At 56.6% G+C, this 21,768-nt stretch overlaps 1 protein-coding gene across 6 annotated transcripts in view; it reads right to left on the bottom strand.

Moving 5' to 3' along the window:
* IQSEC1 (IQ motif and Sec7 domain ArfGEF 1) overlaps nucleotides 1-21,768 on the bottom strand; it is a 334,212-nt gene that overhangs the window by 66,644 nt on the left and 245,800 nt on the right. For 2 of the 6 annotated variants that reach the window (XM_059940477.1, XM_059940475.1), the window contains exon 1: nucleotides 742-884. The exons of 3 other annotated variants lie outside the window; for them this stretch is intronic. In XM_059940477.1, coding sequence (XP_059796460.1) covers nucleotides 742-806 — 65 coding nt within the window. In that variant the 5' untranslated portion in view covers nucleotides 807-884. Of the gene's footprint in view, nucleotides 1-741; nucleotides 885-16,175; nucleotides 16,326-21,768 lie in introns of those variants that run through there. One more of the 6 variants, XM_059940478.1, reaches the window with a different exon arrangement.

Below are 21,768 nucleotides of genomic sequence, written 5' to 3'. Positions count from 1 at the left end.
GAGGAAATCGATATTCCCAGCACACACACACTCTCTCCCTCTCTCTCCATAAACACAGGCCCTTGGATGCTCAGCCAGCCACCCGCAGGCCCCGAAGAAGAACAGGGATCATCTCTGGGGCACACGCTCATCCCCGCCAGACTCCATCCCGGGCCGCACCAGACACACGTCAACAGACGCCCCCAACCCCACCAGCGGCCCCCTCGCAGCCCCGCTCAGACACAGCAGCAGCCGCACAGAACTCGGCCTTCCTGCCCCAGGTGCCCCGGCGCACTCCCAGGCGAACCCGCCAGAGCACACCCGGGCACCTGCGTACAGCCCCGCACACTCTCCCCGGGGGCCCCCCCCGACAGAGCGGACACAGGCCCCGGGCCCCGCATCAACAGGCCTGTGCGAGCGCTCCCTGACACCTCCGCCGGCCTGCCGCCAGACACAGCGCAGACGCCCGCTGGCCACGCTCCCTCCCACAAACTCCCGGCCCCCTGCGGGCCGCCTGCGCCGGATACCAACTCCCAGTGGTCTCCCCACGACACTCACCCACACGCGCTCCCGTCCGACAGTCGCTGGCGAGCGCGAACGCACAGCCTCCCCCGTTCTCGGGCCGCTTCTGGCCCGCACGCACACTAACGGGAAGCGCTGGCCCCGGAGCCCCCCAACGCCTCGCTCACACTCACTCGGACCCGCGTCGCACGACCGCACAAGCCCACCCCGCTCAGCCGGCCGCCCCGCCCCGGCCCTTACCCGCTGTCAAGCTCCAGCTCCAGCAGGGACTGCGTCCGCTCCGAGTGGCAGTGCAGGCACCACATGGCGGCCGCGGCGGGAGCTGGCGGGGCCGGGCGCCCGGGACCCAGGCCGGGCCAGCGGCGGCCGGACCCGGGCCGACACCCGACCGCCCGCGCCCTGCCCGCCCGCCACGCGACCACCTCGGGTCGCCCGGCCCAGCGCCCGCAGGTCCCCGCCGCTCCCGACCCCAAGTCCGAGCCCCAGGCCGGCCGAGCCCGCCCCGCCGCCGCCCGCCGCCCGCCGCCCGCCGCCCGCCGCCCGCCTGGCGCAGCGCAAGGCCAGGCCGGAGGAATGTGGCCCCGGCGGGGGCGGGGCCGGGGCCGTGGGCGCGGGCGCGGGCGCGGGAGGAAGGCGCGAGGGGCGGGGCCGCGGGCGGAGGGGCGAAGGGCGGGGCCGGGCCGCGGGCGGGAGGGAGCGAGGGGCGGGCGGGGCCGCGAGCTGGAGCGGGATTCTCCCAAGGCAGCGTCATCCCCTGTCCCAGACATGGGCCCTCTCCTGGGAGGACTGCGCACTCCCTCCAAGACGGAGCCCCCCCAGTAGCCATATGTCCCTCCCAAGCGTGTAAGCACAACAAATACAAAACCCCAAACCAGCCAACTGCAGCCTACTCTGCCAACGGCGCCAACCTCTGCCACTCCTGACTTTGGCCTCACTTTATAAAACGGGGCTTTTGCTTTCCCAGACAGGGCGGGTCTGGGCTCTGACGCCCCTGCCCCGGAGATAGCGGAGTGGGTCCCATCCTGAGGCTGGGGATACCCTTTAGGGGACTTTTTGGGGAGGATCTGATGGAAGCAGCTTCTTTCTCCCTAAGCCCACCCAACCCTTTGCCCTCCCCTCACCCAGAGACAACTCCCAGACCCCCACGGCAAGTCTAAAGTAATACTAATTAGCATTTTAGAGCTTTTTACTGACATTTAGTCCTCAAGACAACATTGTGATGCAGGTGGAGTTATTACTGACCCCACTTTCCAGAAGAGGAAACTGAGGCTCAGTTTAACTGGGTTAACTCTGAGAGGCTTTGCCTCACCTTCACGGTTCCCAGGCAGCACAGCTGTCCCTGCTAGAAGCACTCATGGCTTGCTGTTCTCGGTTTGCACATTTTTTGTATTGTCTGTCCTCTGGCTCCTTGAAGGCAGGCACAGTGCCCATCACCCACACTTGTGGAATGCCCAAATGTAGTTGGCAGACCTCAGGCAGATAGACACGATCAAAACCCCACCTGTCCTGGGCCGCCCCACCCGCAGGTACACCTCCTGGAGGGCCAGGCAGCTGGCAGGTCTGCAGGGGTCAGGAAGCTGTGGGAAGCCACGCGTGCAGCGGCATCCGCTTGTGCCCTTCTGACTCTTTCATTTGGAGGGGGTGGTGCAACGGGCCCGATGAGGAGCATTATTCCCAGATGGGGAACTGGGGCGGGTGGGGAACAGGGGAGGAAGAGGGCTGGGCTGGCCCTGCTTGCGGCCCGGGAAAGGGCAAGCCCTAGAGCCAGTTTAGTGCTCCAGGGTTCCCAGGCGGGAGGCCGAGCAGGAATCCGCAGCCCATCTCCACATGCCTCCTCGTCACTTCTGATGTTTTCTTTGCTACATTAGAAATAAATGAAGACCCGCGAAGGAAGTCCCGCGCGCCGCCTGCGCGGGCAGGGGTCCCCAAGTGGGTCGCAGAGACGGCGGAGGCCTTTTGGCGTTGTTCGACCCCGTGACCGCCGGGGCCTCGACCCGCGAGGTTGGAAAAATTACAGGGTGCACAGGCGGCCTCGGCTCTACAAACAACCAGCTGGGCGTTTAAAGTCCTAAGTAAAGACGAAATCAGACGCGTGGGAGCATTTTTCTTTTAAACAATAAAGGTCATCATTCGGAAAAAAATAAAATAAAAATAAATGAAGACACAGGATGGGAGAAAATATTTTCAAATTATGCATCAAATAAGGGTCTAGTATCCATACTAGATAAAGGACTCTTACAACTCAATAATAAAATGGCAAACAACCCAATTAAAAAATGGGCAAAGGATCTGAGCAGACATTTCTCCAGGAAAGATATATGAATGGCCAATAAGCACATGAACATTTGCTCAACACCACTAGTCATTAGGGAAACACGAATCAAAACCACAGGGAGGTATCACCTCACAGCCACTAGGATGGCTGGAATCAAGATGGGCAAAAGCCCCTCCACATAGGGTTCTGGAAGGAGAAGACCTTCACATGCTGCATCTTGGCTGGGGGTGGGGAGATGGGAGGGGATATAGTCGATAGGGTTGAAACAGTCCAGTTGGGGAGGAGGGTGGAGAAGTCCCACCCCCACTTGAACTGCCCTCTAAAAATAGGCTGTAACAAATGGAGCCAAGAGAGTCGCCCCTCAGCTGCTGGAGCGCTCCAGACACCGGCTCTGACCGCCTCACGACCCGGATTCTCCAAGAATTCCAGGCACTTCTCCAGGCCCAGGGCCTCACCGCCCGCCAGGATAGTCTTGGCGACATAGTTCCGGCTGGGATTTAGAAAAAGGGCGTTGAGTCTCCCCGTTAGCGTGTGGACTACCAGAGGATGGAGTCCCTGGAAACCAAATGCCTCTTCATTCTCCCGTTTTGTTTCATCTTCCTGCAGAGAGTGCCTTTTGCTTCTGGCTCTCAGTTAATTTCCTCACACATTAATAATTTAAGGAATCGTGAGGCAAGTGAGAAAAGTTCCAGCCTGGAGAGGTAGAGAAAGCCAATTTTTCTGCTGGGCAGAAATGACTAGACTGGGCAGAGGTCTTACACGTGCCATTTGGGCAAATTGCTTAGGCTTCTGAGCCCCCGTTTCCTCAGCTGTAAAGTGAGGCTCATCAGCTACCTCTCCGCTGGCTAATTCACCTCGCCCTTTCCTTTAATTTAGCAAACATGCCTCAGTGCTTATTCCATGCTGCTGTTCTGAGGCACAGTGGGGAGACATTGCCGTGACAAGTGTCCCTGGGGATGACGTTAGGATAGTCTGGAGGAAGTCGCCCGTAACTCTGCCCCACAAGAGGCTCCAAAGATGAAGGGACATTTAGGCTGGGCCTTGAGAGGTGAGTAGAAGCCCACCTACAAGGCTGTAAGATGCAAGAAGGGCATGAAAATGTTTAGTTTCACTGTATCGTCCTGGGTTTCAGTCCTAACCTACTTGCCTTGGCCCATTTCACACACCCCCCAACCTGACTTCATCCCCATCCCCTGGGCCTCTGACAGCCTCCCGTCTTCCACTGCCTCCTTGCTCTCCTCTGACCAGACATGTGGCACGCATGCCCCCAAAGGCCAACCTTTGCAGTCCGTGTCCCAGAGGCCTCCTCCTGTGAGGCCTGGTCTGGTTCCTCTCTCCGGCCCTCGCCGCACCTCAAGCAACACTCCCCACTGTGCTGGCTGGTGGCCAGGACTTGGGTTTCAGCTTTCGATGTGACTTTACCCAGAAAGCCACCCTGACTGGCCCTCAATCCAAGTCAGAAACTGCCTTTACATGCTCCCCAGTTCCTTGCCAGGGGCAGAGGAACTGTGCTGTCCTTGCCAGGCAGAGCTGGCCTGTGTCCTTCTCTGCAGCATCCCCTGTGCCCACTATAGGGCTGGGACACCGAGGTGCTCAGGCAAATCAATCAAATGCAAACTAAGGCCTGGGGGCAAGTCCAGCCCCCTGCATGCTTTTTTAAATAAAGTTTTATTGGAACAAAGTCACACTCATTCCGTTATGTATTGTCTATGGATACTTTTGTGCCACAACAAAGTTGAAGAGAAACTGTGGCTCGCAAGCCTGAAATATTTCTGTCTAGTTGTCCACAGAAAAGGTTTGTCAGCCTGACATAATGAAGCTCCCCTGAGGGAGTTTTGCATTAGCTCCACGTGAATTCTCTGCCTGTTCAGCCAACCCCCAGTTCCCTGCCTCAGGGCTGTGGATGAGATCTGGGAAAGAGAGTCCACGTGTCATGGGGAAGATGGTGATCAAAAAGATAGGGCCAGGCCAGGCAACCTTCAGGCAGATGGCCACAAGATGGGACCATCCACTGTTCGGAACAGATACTTCCAGAGAGAGCTACCTGCCCAGGTGCACAAAGACGCAGGTCCAAGGGTATTAGTTGTTTGTAACAGCAGAGCGCAGAGAAGGACACAGGCAACATCTGTCAGTTGGTTATGTAAACTGCGGTACAGAGGAGCCCTACGTTAAAAGAACGGCAGCAGCACCGTACACACTTGCAGCAAAAGGTCTGAGACGCAACATCGTGACAGAAAGTCCAGACAATAAAACATACAGGACACTAGTATGCTTATGTAGCATAATACGCTCATAGACTGTTTCTTTTTCTTTCTTTTTTTTTAATTTTTGGCTGCATTGGGTCCTTGTTGCCTCGCGTGGGCTTTCTCTAGTTGTGGTGGCGAGCGGGGGCTACTCTTCATTGCGGTGGGCGGACTTCTCATTGTGGTGGCTTCTCTTGTTGTAGAGCACGGGCTCTAGGTGTGTGGGCTTCAGTAGTTGTGGCACATGGGCTCAGTAGTTGTGGCTCGTGGGCTCTAGAGCTCGGGCTCAGTAGTTGTGGCGCTCGGGCTTAGTTGCCCCGCAGCATGTGGGATCTTCCCGGACCAGGGCTAGAACCCATGTCCCCTGCATTGGCAGGCAGACTCTTAACCACTGCACCACCAGGAAAGCCCTAGACTGTTTCTTAAAGGAGACCCAAGAAACGGGTACTGGTGGTTGCCTCTGGGAAGGGAAACGGGGGTTCCAGAGATTCCTGGGGACACGCCTCTGCCCTCTAAGCTTGGGACACAGGGTGGGAAGGAGGAAGGAGCACTTTAGAACTACAGTGTTTGCAAAATTTTCAATAATTTTTTAAAAAGCCAGGGCAATGAAGAAATCCCTAATAGACGTAACGATCCAAGGGACTAGCATCTTCTAGAAGACTCTGAAGCCCACCGGAGCCAGTCCACAGAGACCCCAAATGCCAGACTGTACCGAAGGTGCCTCTTAGGCCACTCTGTGAGAGGCTGTGTCCTATGACAGCCATAAAAACAGGCTGTGGTCAAGCCCATCCGAGCCTCCCTCTTAGTGTCTGTTGATCACTAATAAGTTACTCTTCGCATCACTGAAAGGATCCTCCTCATGTCACAGCCACAGCTCTGTGACCCTCCCGCCAGCGCAATCCTTCACTCCACAGACAGGGAAACTGAGGCCCAGAGAGACAAAGGGATGAGCCCAGGCGTGCGGCCAGGTCCTAGAAACAGTGGTCCTGACCCAAGCGTCCTACCTCCCAGGTCACAGGCCCCCACTGCTGGGATGGCATGGCAGGGATGAGGACTGTCCAGCATACAGCCTGGGCGTGGGCGAGTTGTGGGTTCCGTATGGCATGGAACGTATTCATCTGAGCGTCGGATGCCATGAGAAACCACAGACACTGCACAGAACAGAGAACTCTGTAGCGTGACCTCTCTGGGAGTCCAGTCAGCCCCCCACAGGAGAAATTTCCCAGGTAAATAAAGCTGCTCTTATTAAGTGCCAAGTTATTTTTAAAATTTCAACCAGTTTTCATAGAAACCTCTGCAAATCATGGACTTCCCTAATCTTACTAAACAAAGTAAACTAAATGACCCTGGGATAACTTATCTTGGGAGCCTGGGGTCACCCGGAGGTGGTATAGGGTTGTTTACCGTGAACCAGACTATTTACCTGCTCAGGTACTACCTTGGTGACATCTAGCCCCTGACTCTTTCCAGCCTCATTCCCAGCTACCATCCCTCCCATACAGTGACTCCCAGAATGCACCAGGCACTTTCCTGCCCCAGTGCCTTTGCTTATGCTGTTCCCACTTCCTGGGTTGCCCTCTTCATCTGCTTGGCAACCTCCGACTCAACTTTCAAGGCCCAGCCCAAATGTCACCTTCTCTTTGAAGCCTCCTCCAGTGCCCCCGCCCCCCTAGGCTAAGCGAGAACCCCTTACCCGGACTGTGGGCACCTTGAGGGCAGGGACAATGGCGCTCCATCGCTCTCCCAGTGGTGGGGCTCAGGTGCGACTACTGCTTCACATAATCGGCCTGGTTCCAGACACCTGTCCTGGCACCAGGGGAAATGGGTCCCAACCACAAAAAACTCACTGGTACTTGGGTTGGCCAAGACCTGACCCACGCTGGTGAGATGAAAGCGGCCTTAACGTTAGTGTACCCTAGAACTTGAGAGCCGGAAGGAGTCACCGTGACCCAGTGCAGCCAGCTCTTATTCAGATGAGGAACCTCAGTCCTACAGTCCCCAAGTCAGTCTGGGGCACAGCCAAGAACAAGGCATCGTTTCCTCAGCTCCTTCCCACTGCTCTGGCAGAGGAAGCCACAGAGGTAGGGAACCATCGTGGTTGGCGGTGTACGGAGCTCTTTTCTTGCGGTCTTTAAATGAACACTAAAAATTCGATGCAGTTGTTATTAATGCCAACAGTTGACAAATGGGTGAACAGTCCTGCAAGGGCCTGGGAAAGCTCCTCCAGGAGGGTTACAATAATCGAACCACATGGTTGGGACACAGGGTCAGATGCAAGGAGAAAGAAAACCCCACGTGGGATGGGGTAGCTCTGTGGAGCTGTGACAAACCTAGCACGACAATGCTCAGTGACTGACAAAGTCAACAGAACAGCCAAGAATGATCACCTCCTCTAAGAAGACCTCCTAGCCTGGATCCCCAGAGCACGTGTCACCCCTGCCGCACAGCAGATGCTGGTTTGTTGTAAAAGTGAAGGAAGACGGGGGTGGCGGCCACAGGTGAGACCGTGCTCACCGCATCCCTCCCCAGTCTGGGCACTCCTGGGGAACACCCCCTCCGCCCTCGTCCCTCTACTGGGCCCAGCCAGGTGAACGGGACTGCTCGTCCTGAAGCCCCGGGGAAAGGGCCTGCAGAAAACAGACCTGCGGCTTCTAAGTGCGGCCACTTGAGTTATGAGTCTGTTCAAGAGGATGGGAAATGGCCATCTGCTGGATTTCTTGCAGGATTCAAGGGGCCTGACAACATCAGGAAGAAATTCAGAAGCAAAAAGCTGAACTGCTTTCACCAGTGATGGTCTCCTCCCTGAGCCCCCTCAGCCCCGAAATTACCCTGTCAGGGAGCCCTGCCAGCCCCAGGACACAATCAGAAGTGCCCCTCACACTCAACCCTCTTTTCCTGGCTGGTGGCACAAAGAAGCCACCGCCAGATCTCAGGGAGGGAGGGGTATGACCCACGATGCTTATGCCAAGTCCCTCCCTCGGGGACAGCGCCGGGAAATTGGCTCCAGACTGTTCCAGGGCTGCCCCGTGCCCACTCCCTGTGCCTGAGAACAGCCTAAGCCGCCCCCAGGTAAAGCACACCCCCGTTCTCTCCATCTTGTCTAATTCCCCTTAAAGCCCATCTCACCGCCTGTTTATCCGGCTCAGTTACATCTTCCCTTGTTTACTGTCTATCCTCTACGAGAATGAAGCGTCACCACGGTGTCCCCAGCATCCGGAAGGCGCCTGGTCTACAGCAGGTGCTCAATAAATGATGAACAAACAAATCATGTAGAACCAGATTCATCCTGCTTCAGGGCCAGCCACGGGGCCAGTCCCCCCCCCCCCGCGCTCCCCATTCACATCCTGGTCCTATTCAGTCTGAGCCAACGCCCCTCTTCACATGAAACTGGTTTTCAAAGACACTGCTTCTCATAACCAGGGTGCCCAGTACTTAAGGAACCTGTCAGCTAAAGATTCTCTAAAGAGAGGTACCCCTGGGGCAAAGCGAATGACCATTCTTGACGCATTTGGGTTTCTTTCCCAGGAGTTGCGTTTAACCAGGGCCCACCTGCACTAAAAGGGGTAGAGAGGGGGCTGCTAGGCCTTGCCCTGCCATGGACCACTCCGCTGGCGGCACTGATTCTTAACTGTCATGCCCGCACCGCTACCAAGGGCCAGCCAAGCCGAGCCTCAGTGGCCCTCTGCTTTAATGAATAGAGCGTTCATTTATAACAAGTGCTTGGGACGCCTGTTTTGCAAACGGATGCCACTAAGTGCTCCGAAAACAACAGCTTCTCTCTTAAGTGGGTTAAACGTTCCCCTCTGAAATCTTCTTTATGTTATTGATTTAAGCAACCCCTTCTCTGGTCCCGGTGGCAGGAAGACTTCAACCAGCTTGACCCGGTTCCACGGATTTGGAATCAATGGGCGCGGGAGATGTGCACCATCTGATTCACTCTTTGAATAAATAGATAACCGGCACATGTGCGTTCCTGAACATGGCCAGCAGCTGCCCCCCAGGCACAGCTTGGGTGTCTCAGAGCATCTGAGACACATCAGATGTGGGCCCTGCCCTCGGGAAGTTCGGTGGGGAGGGGGCGGGAGGCAACTCACATTGGTCGGTGCCAGCCCTGCTTCCACACACGTTCACACAATTCTGTACAAGGTGGGGTCACATCTCAGTTTCTCACGGAGGCCCTGAAGCCCAGAGAGGGTAAGTAATTTGTCCAGAGACACACAGCCCATAAATGATGGAGCCGGGAGGAGAACCCAGGAGAACGTTGTGTCCTTGCCCCTCCACCAGCAGTTCTCAGAGTGAGGTCCCAGGAACAGCAGCAACCGCAGTCCCAGCTGGGAATTCTGAGAAATGTACATTCTCACCCTTCAGGTGATTCTGACATCTGCAGAAGTTTCTGCAGAAGATCCTGCAGAGGATCTCGCACTACGCCAGGGCACTGCAGTGGGTGATCAATGCAACCATGGGATCAACCTGGCACAGAAGCAGGAATGACTGTGAGCTGATGGGGTGGCCATCAGGGAGGGCTTCCTGGAGGAGGTGAAGACTGTGTTGGGATTTGTGGCATGACTGGGAATTCACTGAAGGGCACCCCACGTACAGGGAACAGCATATATGGGAGCGTGAAGTGTGGGGATGGGTGCGCTGTGAGGAACGAGGCCAGAGGATGGGGCTGGGGTTTCATCCTATGGGTGTGTGTCGGTGGGGAGGAAGCCGGCAGAACTGGCCTGGATTTATCCCCAGGTTAGTTTTCCCAACGACCACATAAGCACCTGTATACCACTTACTTAATACTATTCTTCATATCAGGCTCACGTTATAGCTGCTCCATCTGTGAAAAGCCAGTCTCGCTGAGCATAAATTGAATTTTCTCATAAAAAGAAATCACCCAAACCAAAACACTGTTATAAAATCCTGCTCAGATCTTGTTATCAGCAGAAGGCCTATGCTTGAGGCTTGCTCTTTCTTTAAAACAGAGATTAGCAAGTATAGAGTATCCATGTCACAGAGGGCAGCCATAAAACAGAAGAAGGATTCTCTTTATATCTGACAGGGAATGAGATACAAGATATATTATAAATGAAAAGGCTAAACTTAGAATGCTGTATGTGCCTAAAAAAAAAAGGGAAGAAGAATACACACACACACACACACACACACACACACCCCACACACACGCTGATAGACACACAAAGTATCTCTGGATGGTGGTTACCTCTGGGGGGCTGGGGCTGGGAGGGGGCTCACTGTTTGTCTTGTAGCCTTTTATATCTTTCACTGTTTAACCATGTGACACATTACTTCCTATAAAATAAGGAAATAGAATTAAGCTTTTTTTGGAGTGATAAAGAGGCATTAAAGAGATATTAGCCCCGACCAACACTCTGGGCTCAGTGTAATCGGAGGGGCTAAAAGAACTCCAGGAGGGGAATAGCTTTTTCCCGGGTCCGTATGATAGGCTCCGTGTCACCCAATGCAGCATCTATGGCTCACCTGGAATCATTTCATGCCCACCTGTGGCCTGGGTCTTACACTTCCAGAAACCCAGGGATCTGAGAGTACACTCTCTGCAGCAAGAAATAACACCCTGAAGCACATAAGGAGTTCACAGCAACGTAAGGCTGGGGAGGGCTGCCTGGTGCCAGGGGGACCGAAGGCGGGGTTCCAGGGCCCTGGTCGCCTCCCTCCTCTTGGGAACAAAACCTGGCTGCTGCCTCACTGTGCGCCCCCTGCATTGTGAGAGAGGAGAAAAGGCCCCCGGGGCACCTCCTGCGTGGAGGCGGGTGCCTGCAGCTGGACGGCCGCTATCTCTAGGAATCACTCATCAAGTCCCGTTATTTAGTCCATAAGGAAATTGAGACACAGAGAGGTCAGTGGCTGGAAGTCACTCAGCTGGTCGTGGCAGAGCTGGGCTTCCGACCTGGGGGTCCATGCGCGAAAAGTCTAGGGCTGGGGGGCTTCCCTGGTGGCGCAGTGGTTGAGAATCTGCCTGCCAATGCAGGGGATACGGGTTTGAGTCCTGGTCCGAGAAGATCCCACATGCCGCGGAGCAACTAAGCCCGTGAACCACAACTACTGAGCCTGTGCTCTACAGCCTGCGAGCCACAGCTACTGAGCCCACGTGCCACAACTACTGAAGCCCACATGCCTAGAGCCCGTGCTCCACAACAAGAGAAGCCACAACGAGAAGCCTGTGCACCGCAATGAAGAGTAGCCCCAGCTCGCCGCAACTAGAGAAAGCCCACGTGCAGCAACGAAGACCCAACGCAGCCAAAAATAAATAAATAAAATAAATAGATTAAAAAAAAAAAAAGTCTAGGGCTGGGAATGGAATCTGACCCCACGAAACAGGAGGAAAGCTCGAGGCCCACACCGGGCCCCTCCAGGCTCCTGGAGCACATCCACCAATGAGCACCTCTTACACAACACAATCCACAGACAATTCTGGTCTCTCTGGTAATTTCCATAAATGACTGTAATTTATGTGTTAATAGCACAGATATCAAGGTTTGGAAACCCCTGGAGTGTTAGAAACGTAATTTGTAATTACAAGCACACAACAATTTGTTCAATGTCAGTGATGTGTCCAGTAATTATCACGCTGGTGAAGAGGAACCCATATCGAGTACAGCGGGGTGCACGGGGGCCAGGGACAGAGAGCCAGTGCTGGGGGTGCTGGGCTTGGACCTGGGCGGTTTCCCTCAAGGCCACGTCCTATTCTAGGATCCCTCCTTTCCCTCCCGCAGTGCCCCGTCCTGGGGGCGTTTGCACCCGGTGGGCCTCTCACGGGGCTCGGCCCTGCCTGCGGGCACCCAAGCACAGACAAGTAGGCACCCCTTCCAGGGGGCATCCCTAGAGGAAACTGCCTCCTGCCCTCAGGAGGGGCCCTGTGTACGGGCCTGTTTCCTGTCCTTCCTGGGCAGTCTGGGGACAACGCTACTTCCAGTAAATTCCCTCTTGCTTTGGTCAGCCAGCTTGCTGTGGGCTGCTTGCAATCGTGGCTCCAGCTTCCGCCCTTGGTCTCCCTTAGTGACCACCCATGGTTCCGAGGCAGGGATGGCTGGTTGCATTCCCAGTGGCAGTGGCTGCCCTTCCCTGAGCACCAGTTCGGTGCTGGGAGCTCCAAGGGACTCCCATCGGGCGAGCAACCCTCCCACCTACAGAGAGGGTACCGTTCACATCTTACAGAAGGAATAGGACTCAAAAGGACCAAACCACTTGCCCAAGATGCCAGATCACACACCAGCCTCGGGGAGCTGGGATGTGATACCAGCGATGGGCCAGGTGTGAGCGTTCCCACTCTGGGACTCAGCCTCTGGTGCGTAGGGCACGTCTTCATTCAACACATGTCGGCTCCCTGTGCGTCCAGCCCCCATGCCAGGTGCGGGGGCCCCGGTGGAGCAGGGGAGGCACTGCCAGGCCCTGCAGGCCTCCTGGGTGCCCAGCCCTGGCTGGGCCAACATTCCTTGGGCACTCAGTGTGTGCTGACGCACGCCCACCCTGGGAGGGGGCACCTCATTATCTGCATTTCACTGGCTGAGGCTGCAGAGCGGAGATCTGGACCGCAGTACTCCCCTGCAGAGGGTGGTTTCACCCAGCTGTTCCCCTGTCAGGCTTGGTGGCAAATTTAGATCGGCTTAAAACGTCAGCTCAGGTCACAGCTGATGGATGGTCCTCGGAGGGGATGAAAGACGGGGTGCTGGCAACTGCGGGCTGGAGCCACCGAACCAGCAGTCTGGGTGCCACCTGGGGTGCGGGTGAGGCCAGGGGGAAGCGTGGCCCCGCCCCGGCCTGACCAGAGCTAGACCCAACCCCACCTGACCTGCGCTGGTCCCTGCTGGGCCAGCCCACCGGTCACCTCTGAGGGGCCGGCGCCACCTGTCGCCCTGCTGGAGAACTGCAGTCTGGCCTTCCCAGCCCCAAGCCTCCTGGATAGGGAGGTGCCCAGCCACGGGGCAGGTGCCCAGAGGAGCAGCTGAGGCAGCCTCTGGACCCCACGGTAAGCTTCCTCATTCAGATCTCCTCCTTCCGGCACAACCTAAGACACCCTCCCCCCCCGCCACCCCCACCCCCATCACACAGCGGGAGGGCAGCTGGATCAGGAAGCAGAGCCAGCACTCAAACCCAATTTCACCGACATTTCTATCTAACAAGTCACTGACCTGCTCCAAACCCTGGCTCCTCGCTGCTTAAGAAATAAGCAGCAAACTCCTCACCACGCCCACAAGCCCCTGTGGGTTCGGCCTCTGCCTGCCTCTGCCCTCCGTCTCGTCTCCAGCCTCATACCCGGCAAGTTGGCTCCTGCCCCTGGGCCTTTGCACGTGCTGTTCCCACTGCCGGGTGCATACGTCTCTCTCTTTTCACCTACTTATCCCTGACTCCACTTTCAAGGAAGCCTTGCCTGACCTCCTTACAGGCCCCACTGAGCAAGTCCTCCCAGCCCCTGGTCCATGCTGTTCGTGGGGGCATTTCCCTCTCCTTCACTGGACAGCTCCGTGAGGATAAAAGTCACGTCTGTGGGACTCAGCATTTATTGCCAGCCTGGCTCACACTAGGTGCTGGAGAAGTATTTGTGCATGAGATGAGTTCACATGAGTCCCTGTCCCCAAATCAACATGCCTTCATAAATAAAGTGGCCCTGCTCAAGGGGCCGGGCACAGAGGTAAGGGTCCTTCGTACTTGAGCTCTGGGGAGTGTATTAACAGATGCTAACGTGGAGGGTCTCTGCTGAGGAGTCCTGACCAGGAGCAGCTAGAGCTGCAATGTGGATGCAGTTCTACTCTGAGCCATGGCCCCGTTCCCTCTGAGGATCCACTGGGCTGGGTTTACCCAAGCTGCTCCCACAGACAGAGGAGAGTGTCTGGAGCTGCCTTTCCCCTGGGGTTACCAGCAGAGTCCTGGAGGGAGATTCTAGAAAACTGAGCAGAGCGCGTAAGTGGAGAGCAGGCACCTCTCCTTCACCAGCGAGCATGCAGGGCCTGCGTGTGAATTTGGAAAAAGCGCCCTCTTCTGGTGGACACAGCCTCTCAGGCCTGTGGCTTGGTACCAGTGCATTCTTCCTTTGCCAACTGCTCTTGTGCAGTGCACAACCTGAACATCTGCACACGGGCAGCGCCTGGAGCTCTGCCCCACTGGGTGACCGGCCACCCTCCCAACACCAACGGTGGATCCTGCTCTTGCTTCAAGGGGGCAGGGAGCCTTTCTGATGAAGCCTCCTAGTCACGCACACAGGATATGTTGCCGCATGTGGCCACCTGCTGCTTTCCTTTCTCAGAGGCTGGGAGAGATAAAGCCCTGACTCCAGCCCTCTGGGAGCTTTCCCTGGCAGAGATAAGAAGCCGGCAGGTCCAGGAGTCACAAGGCCCACAGAGAACGTATCAGTGAGACGTAGCGCTGATCTCGACTGTCTCCCGGAGAGCACCATCAAAGCTCAAGAGGAAGCAGTGAGAACTCCAGCCTACGTCATGCGCTTCTTCCCTGGGCCGGATGGGTGAGGCGTGGCTGGCTGGGTCCTCAAGAAGACAGACCCTCGGTCCTCTCACTGGGGCCACCACGCGCCCTGGGTTTCTGCACTGAGTCGGGAGCCCAGAGGAGGCTCAAGGTCACCCGATGGGCAGCGGGCTGGGCCTCAGCCAGGTCCCCAGGCTCCACCCTTGCTCCAGACCCAGATCTGCTGGAGTGGGGAGGGGGAGCCGGCCTCCAACTGGGGCCTTCACTGGGCACAGAGGGACCGTTCTTTGCGGCTCAACAATCCCCCTGTTTGCCCCGTGCCAGGCTGCAGCCTCCCTCAAGTCCTGCTGACGAGGAAGATCTGGTGCCAGCATCCACAAATATGCGGGCCTTCTGCAGGAAAGCAGCCGTCAGGCTCTCTAACCGAGGGGGTGGATTTAAAGGCCCAGAGGGAAGCCGCAGGATAGGGGCAGAGCAAGCTGCTGGGTGCTCTCTTTAAAATATGGCAGAGGAACAAATATATACATAGGAACATTTATGACCAGAGATACCCCCAAAATGCTCGTCCTGTTTGCTCCGGGGAGGGGGCGGGGGGCATACGTCGTTTGCATTGTATACTCTTATAATGCTGAACATTTTACCACGTGCCTGTATTTCCTAAGCAAGTATTAAACTCATAGGAATAAATGCATGCATGAAGCCCAGGAAGAAAAGAAATGCACAGGAGCTCAGAAATTCAGAGGACGCAGTGAACTCAGGTATTGACCTTCCCTGTAAAAACGAAAGCTAAGTGCCCGAGTGCCTGCTGGGAGCCGCCGTGTTTGGAAGCCCTTTCATGCACGGTGGCATTTCAGAGCGACCTGGAGAGGTGGGGCCTACTACTGTCACCCCCGCCATGGCACAAACGAGGAGACGGAGCCCAAGTCTTACCCACTAGCCTAGGCTGAGCTGGGCCCAGAGCCGCTGGCTCTTGTTCCCGCCCTGATGCCCCCCGGCAAGGACCTAGAGTTCTCAAAGAGCCCCAGGGAGCAGCAGCTCTGCGCCAGAGGGACTGTGCCTTTGGGCAGGGGTGAGCAGGGCCTGCGACTTCTGGGGTCATGTGGGCAGGCTGCTGAGATGCTGGGGACCGTCCTCCCAGCCCGGGCCCCAGCTGGGCCATAGCCCATCTCCGAGCCTCAGTTTCCTCATCTATTAAATGGGCGAATCTTCCCTCCCTTGCAGGGTTGGAATAAAGATCACCCAAGGGGAGGTTCCCGGCACATAGACGGTGCTCAGCACACACCCACTTCCTCCCCCTCTTCCCTGCCCTGAAGACTCCAGGAGCACGAAGGTACCGGCCATTGTGGTGGGGGTGGGGTGGGGGGGAGAGGCACCAGGATCTGGAGGGCGGACTGGAGGTTGGCAGTGCCCCCACCCCCGCAGTGGGCAGGCCCTTGTCACTGAAGAGGATGCGGAATCCCTCGGGAGCTGGTGGGCAGGTGCGTGTACGTGTGTGTGTGAGCCTGGGTGAGTGTGCACAGGGGCCTGAGACCGGCAGGTCCTTGCTCTCGGCTGCCGCCCTCCACCTCCTGGCTCTCGGCTTCCCCCAATAGACCCAGATGGAAAGAGCTTGCGGGGGAGTGAGGGGGGGGGACATTTAATTTTCCAGACAGAAGTTCCCAGAGCTGGGCAGGGAAGTCACAGCCAAGGGCCCCCCGGCCCTCTCTTACCTTGCTCCAGTGCCCCGGCTGGGGGTGTCCTGAGGCAAACAGCACAGCCTCGCTGGCCTCTGGGGGTCTCCTCTGCAGCCCACAGAGCTGAGCTCCCTCGGCCCTCCCGGGGGTCTGTGCAGTGGACGGTGCGGGTCATAAGCCCTGAGCCCCTGCTTAATCCGCCAGAGCCCGAGTCACCGCCAGCTGGACACGTGACGGGCCCCACAGACCTGTTTGGCAGGAGCGGCAGCTGGTCCAGTGGGGGAGGGCTGTCCGCCCTGCCCTGCCCCCGGGGGCTGTCCCTGCCGGGGCTCCCAGGCCAGAGCCTGCGGTCCTGGGCTCCTGCCTGCCCCGGGCGGGCAGGGCAGGTAGGGGAAAGGGACACATATGTCACCAAACGGCGCTGGGCAGGCTGGGAAATGGGGTGTGCGTGCGTGTGCGTGTGTGTGCGTGCGTGCGCGTGCGTGTGCGAAATGGGACCCTTAACTCACGCCCTTTACTAACATCAATTCCTCGTAGATTAAAGATCTAATGCAAAAAGGTGAATTCATGACCACAGGGTAGGAAAGGATTCTTAAAACACAAAACAAAAATAAAGTGAAAGATAGATTTGATAGAAATTAAGAACTCTGAAATTAAGATGTTCTTTCCAAGACCCCAGGAAAAGTGAAAAATGCAAGATATTTACAACACATACAACTGACAAAGGACTGGAATCCGGAATACGTAAAGAATCCTCCAAATCAACAAGAAAACAGGGCTTCCCTGGTGGCGCAGTGGTTGAGAATCTGCCTGCCAATGCAGGGGACACGGGTTCGGGCCCTGGTCTGGGAAGATCCCACATGCCGCGGAGCAACTAGGCCCTAGGCCCGTGAGCCACAACTACTGAGCCTGCGCTTCTGGAGCCTGTGCTCCGCAACAGGAGAGGCCACGATAGTGAGAGGCCCGCGCACCGCGATGAGGAGTGGCCCCCGCTCCTCGCAACTGGAGAAAGCCCTTGCACAGAAACGAAGACCCAACACAGCCATAAATTAATTAATTAATTAATTAAAAAAACAAACAAACAAACAAGGAAACAAAGACAGCCCAAGGTAGGCAAGAAGCTTGAACAGCCACTGAGGAGGAGATCCAAACTGCCAGTAACCTTACGAAAAATGCTCAACCCCATCAGCAGTCAGGGGAATGCGGATCAAAGCCATTACACACCCACCAGGAGAGCAAAAATGGCAGAGACTGACAATAGGCGGTGCCACTGGGAGTGGGGGGCGACGGGACGGAAGGACCACAGTGTTGGTCTGCTCTATGACATTGAACATGTGCGTCCTGTGTGGCCCAGTTCCAGACAGATGCCGGAAAGGAGGTCATACGTGCACTAGGACGTGGGCAGGTTCAAGAACACAGCCCCGAACTGAAGACACCCTGTGTGTCCATCACAGAGACTGGATAATAAACCGTGGCCTAGCGACGCAGTGGAATACTACACAGCCGTGACGACGACAAGCAACAGCTCCTTGTGACTTTGAGAAGAAGCCAGACCCAAACAGATATCTACAGCCTAAGTCCATGTATAAACAAGTCAACAATAAGAACAAGGCCATGTGGTGAAGAGTTGCTCAGACAGGTGGTAAGACAGTGACAGCAAGAACAATATTATCACAGAAGTCAGGATGGTGAGCATCCGTGAGGGCCAACAGTTGAGGGGGAGCCCATGGGGTGGGGCGGGGGGCTTCTGGCAGCGCTCTGTCTCGGGGCCCGGGAGGTGGTCTCACAACGTGTGTGTTCCTCTTATTTCTCCCGAAGCTGCTGCATGCCTGTCTTTTCGCCTTTCTGTTTGACAGGTTACCTATCACATCTAAAGTAGAAAGGTATGTGTGGTGTGGCACACAGAGGGGACAGGCAGGGACCCCAGCTCTGACGGCAGAGCAGACTTCAGTGCAGCACCACAGGGCAGACGGCCCAGCCACATCGGGCACCTGAGCTGGAGGAGCATACCTGCTGTCTCATTTCGCAAACAAGAACCGAGGATCAGAGACAGGAAGGAAACTGCCCAAGTTTGCACAGCAAGTGGGAAGCCAGCAGGGCCAGGACTGGAATCTAGGTCTCCCGGAGCCCAGATGAGGGTGAGGGGGCTCCTCTCCTCTCCCTTCCGGAAGAGTTCTTCCATTGTAAAGCACCTTTAACACCGACCAGGGCAGATGCATTCTTTTTAGCACTCACTGAAATGCTCTTTGTTTACTTTTTTGTTGTGGGTCTCCTGCTGCTGAAATCAAAGCTCCTGGAGGGCAAGGCGTTTTGTCTGTGTGGCTCCTTTGCTATCATCACAGGCGCTCCATAAATATTTGTTGAATGAGAAAATCAACAGAGCTGGCATTTCTATTTGGACTTTGAGGCCTTAGGAATACTGAGTGGCTTCTCAATATCCCCAAAGGAGAAAATGGAAACTAGCTGTATGACATTGACACACTTTCCAGAATTACCTTCATAACTGCCTTAGGAGGTTGGCCCTGTCATCACTCCCATTTTAAAGAGGAGGAGACTGAGGCTCACAGAGGTCCAGGAAGCTAGGGAGTTGAGAGCTGGGACTTGAACCCATCCCAGCGGCAGGCTGGCCCTCAGCTGGTCCATGCACCTGAGCCAATCAGGAACTGCTGCTTCAGCCCCTCCTCCCGGCCCCCAACCCTTACAATTTCCAAAGTGCTTTCCGGACTCTTTCAAACTCCTTCAGCTCAGGGAGGGGAAGGGACTTGTCCAAAGCAACAAGGAGTTCAGCTCTGACCTCAGGGCTTCCCAAGTTAGTGTGGCCGACAGTGACCCCAGCGCTCCTGGATTGGCCATAAGACTCTGAATTTCCTTCCTGTTTCACGCCAAATCCTCAGGCCCCTTGGCCAAGTCCAAAACCTGGTCCTAGTTCCGAATCTGGAGGAGCCGAATAATGGAGTGTTCCCATAATACCCCGAGGCAACTGGCTTTATTAAAACAGCCTGGCACTGAGCATTTTTCCAAACCTATATTACCATCCTGATAGCTTTCACTAAGTCCTCAGATAATAATTAAAAAAAAAAAAAAAGTCATTGGCTCTGGGAGTCCTGGAGCTAAAATGGCCCTCCAGGGCACCTCGCCTAACCAAGGCACGGGAGACTTCTCGACTGCCGCAGCTTGCATACCTCCAATGAGGACAACTCACCACCTTTTTTCTTGTTTGGATCCACCTCAGTTGAGCACAACGAAGACTCACATTAGCCCCTGGCGCTGGGGACCGGCAGGTGCCTCCGCCACTGTTCCGCCCTCCTGACAGGACTTCCTTCTAAAGAGGCAGCAGATGAGGCCCAAACGCATGTACCGGGTCCCAGGACCCCTTCGCAAGCCTTCCTATCTCCGTCCACACAGCCCGCGTGGATTCACGGGGTCAGTCCCCTCTGAGCACCCTAACCCCCCGCGCCCCCCCAGGCCATCTGCGCGCGCAAAGTGCCAAGCTGTCGGGACACTAGGGCCCAAGTCACGGGAAAGACCGCGGCCAGCAGCGGGCGGGGGGTGCAGCATTCTCAGTGGGTCCCACTGGCCCGTGCGGCTGACATCACTGTTTTGATATTACGCTTCTAGAGCCTTCATACACATTAGCGGATGGGTTTGTGGTTTCGAAGATGAAATGGGCTGATACAAGTGAGACCCCGTGACAAGGTCGGGCACGGAGTAGATGCTTTAAAAGACACTTGCTGGGTGTGAACTGTAATCGTACTAGATCAGAAGGCCACATACACTCAGTTCTTCGAAGAGTCACTGAGAACTTGACTGCCTGCATCCTGCCATTCCAAGCCGGCACTTGTGTGGTAGGGCCACTGAAGCGCTCAGGCAGTGTGTGGGGGGGCGGGGGGGCGGGTGTCCTGCAGTCAGGCCTACCTATGTCCCTGCACACTGTCCCCCTCCCCAGTTCAGTGACAATGGGACCCCCAGGGGAGGCAGACACAGAGACTGGGCAGATTTTGCTGAAGAGGTGACACCAATGGGTGAAGGCTGAGCAAAGGTTTCTGGGTGGCGCAGGTGGGGTGGGACGGGAGCCAGGACAGGCAAGGCTGAAGGCTGGGCCCAGTGGGAAGGCAGCAGGCACTGGAAGACGCTGCCCCAGAAGCGGGTCTGAGTCACACTTCAAGTTTGGACAGCAGGTCTGAGCAATGCCAGTATGTGGAACCCTGGGCCTCATACAGGGACCTGTCCCAGTGCCTTCACCCAGCCTCTTTCATGCAAGAATCATCATCTCCTGATAGGAGCAAGCAACCCCATTCCCTACTCCCTAATTATGAGGGACGGGGTGGGAGGGTGATGAGACATCTGGTCAACCCTCCCACCAGAGGCCAAATTCATAGCCTCCCTAACCAATGAGTATTCAGCTCCAGCTTGCACACCCCAGTGACGGGGAGCTTACTACGAGAACAAAGGATGGTTGTGCTCTTCTAGGGACGCCTAGGTGCTTAGCACCCCAGCAGTTAGAGAACACTGGTTGGAAGAAAGCTGAGGACACAGAGGGTCCCAGTGCTGGCTTGGCCTTGGCATCCCCTCTGCACGATGGGGCAGGGGCATGACTGAGATCACAGTGTCGTTGTGGGGCTGGCAGCCACGGGGTGAGCAGAGAAGTGCTGGAAGGGCAGGCAGCTACGGGAGAGGGTGGCAACTCTACTCACGAGACTCAAGATTACTTAATGTCTGCAACCTGTGCGGGAACCAGGGTCCCCCCTTCCTTGTCCCTCCACTGCAGGGACCTCTGGGGGGAATGCCGAGTCCTCTGAGCCTTCCCCAGGCAGCAGCTCCCCGGGCATGGCTGGACGGCGGGAGAGCTGGGGCCACTGGGGTGCTGTGTGACCTTGGCCATGTCCCTGCCTCTCCCTAGCCTCGGTTTCCCCATCTCTAATAGGAGATCGGCCCCCAGATGCTCCACCCGGTCGGTGCGGATGCTCAGTGGCTGGGCCGTGGCACTGTGGCACCCTGACCACCTCTTAGCTTGTCCTTTCCTGTCTCCGGGGCGTCTGGGGCTGCTGCTTTTCTCTCCTTTCAAACCCAACTGCTGCACATGGGCTCTCTAGCCACACACGGTTTCAGAGGCTTGGCCACCGCGCCAGCCCAAGAGAGGAGCCAGGCATAAAGCTGGGGGCAGGGAAGAGTGACCAGAGGTCACCTTCGCTCCGAGTTCCTCCCAGGGGCTGCGCAGGCTGGCACGCACGTTGTCTGGTGGTGCCTGACCACCGAGCGGAGCAGGGGCTCCCCGGTGCAGAGCAAGTGCCCCACCCCCACCCCATGATGGAGCACGCCCAGAGCTAAACGCACAAAGCTGACCAGGCAGAGGGGACCGCTGGCCTGCAAGCCTCATCTCTCGCACAGGCCCCCGGGAGGGGACACCCACTGTCATCTTTCTGCTCCGTTTGCTCTGGAAACAGATCAGCTGTGACAGCCGAGAGCTTAGCAATTTAAAGGGGCAACTGCGTGGCAGAAACTTGGGGGGGGGTGTCCCCATGACTGTGGGGGGCAGGGGAACAGCCTGGCCACACCTCTGGCAACCGGCCCCGCCTCCTCACAGCCCAGGGGCAGCTAGTTTGGGCAGGGTTTTCCCGCACTCAGAGCC

Source organism: Balaenoptera ricei, chromosome 11 (assembly GCF_028023285.1).
Source record: "Balaenoptera ricei isolate mBalRic1 chromosome 11, mBalRic1.hap2, whole genome shotgun sequence".
In the NCBI taxonomy this organism is placed as follows: domain Eukaryota; kingdom Metazoa; phylum Chordata; class Mammalia; order Artiodactyla; family Balaenopteridae; genus Balaenoptera; species Balaenoptera ricei.
This window is presented reverse-complemented; position numbering and strand designations above follow the sequence as displayed.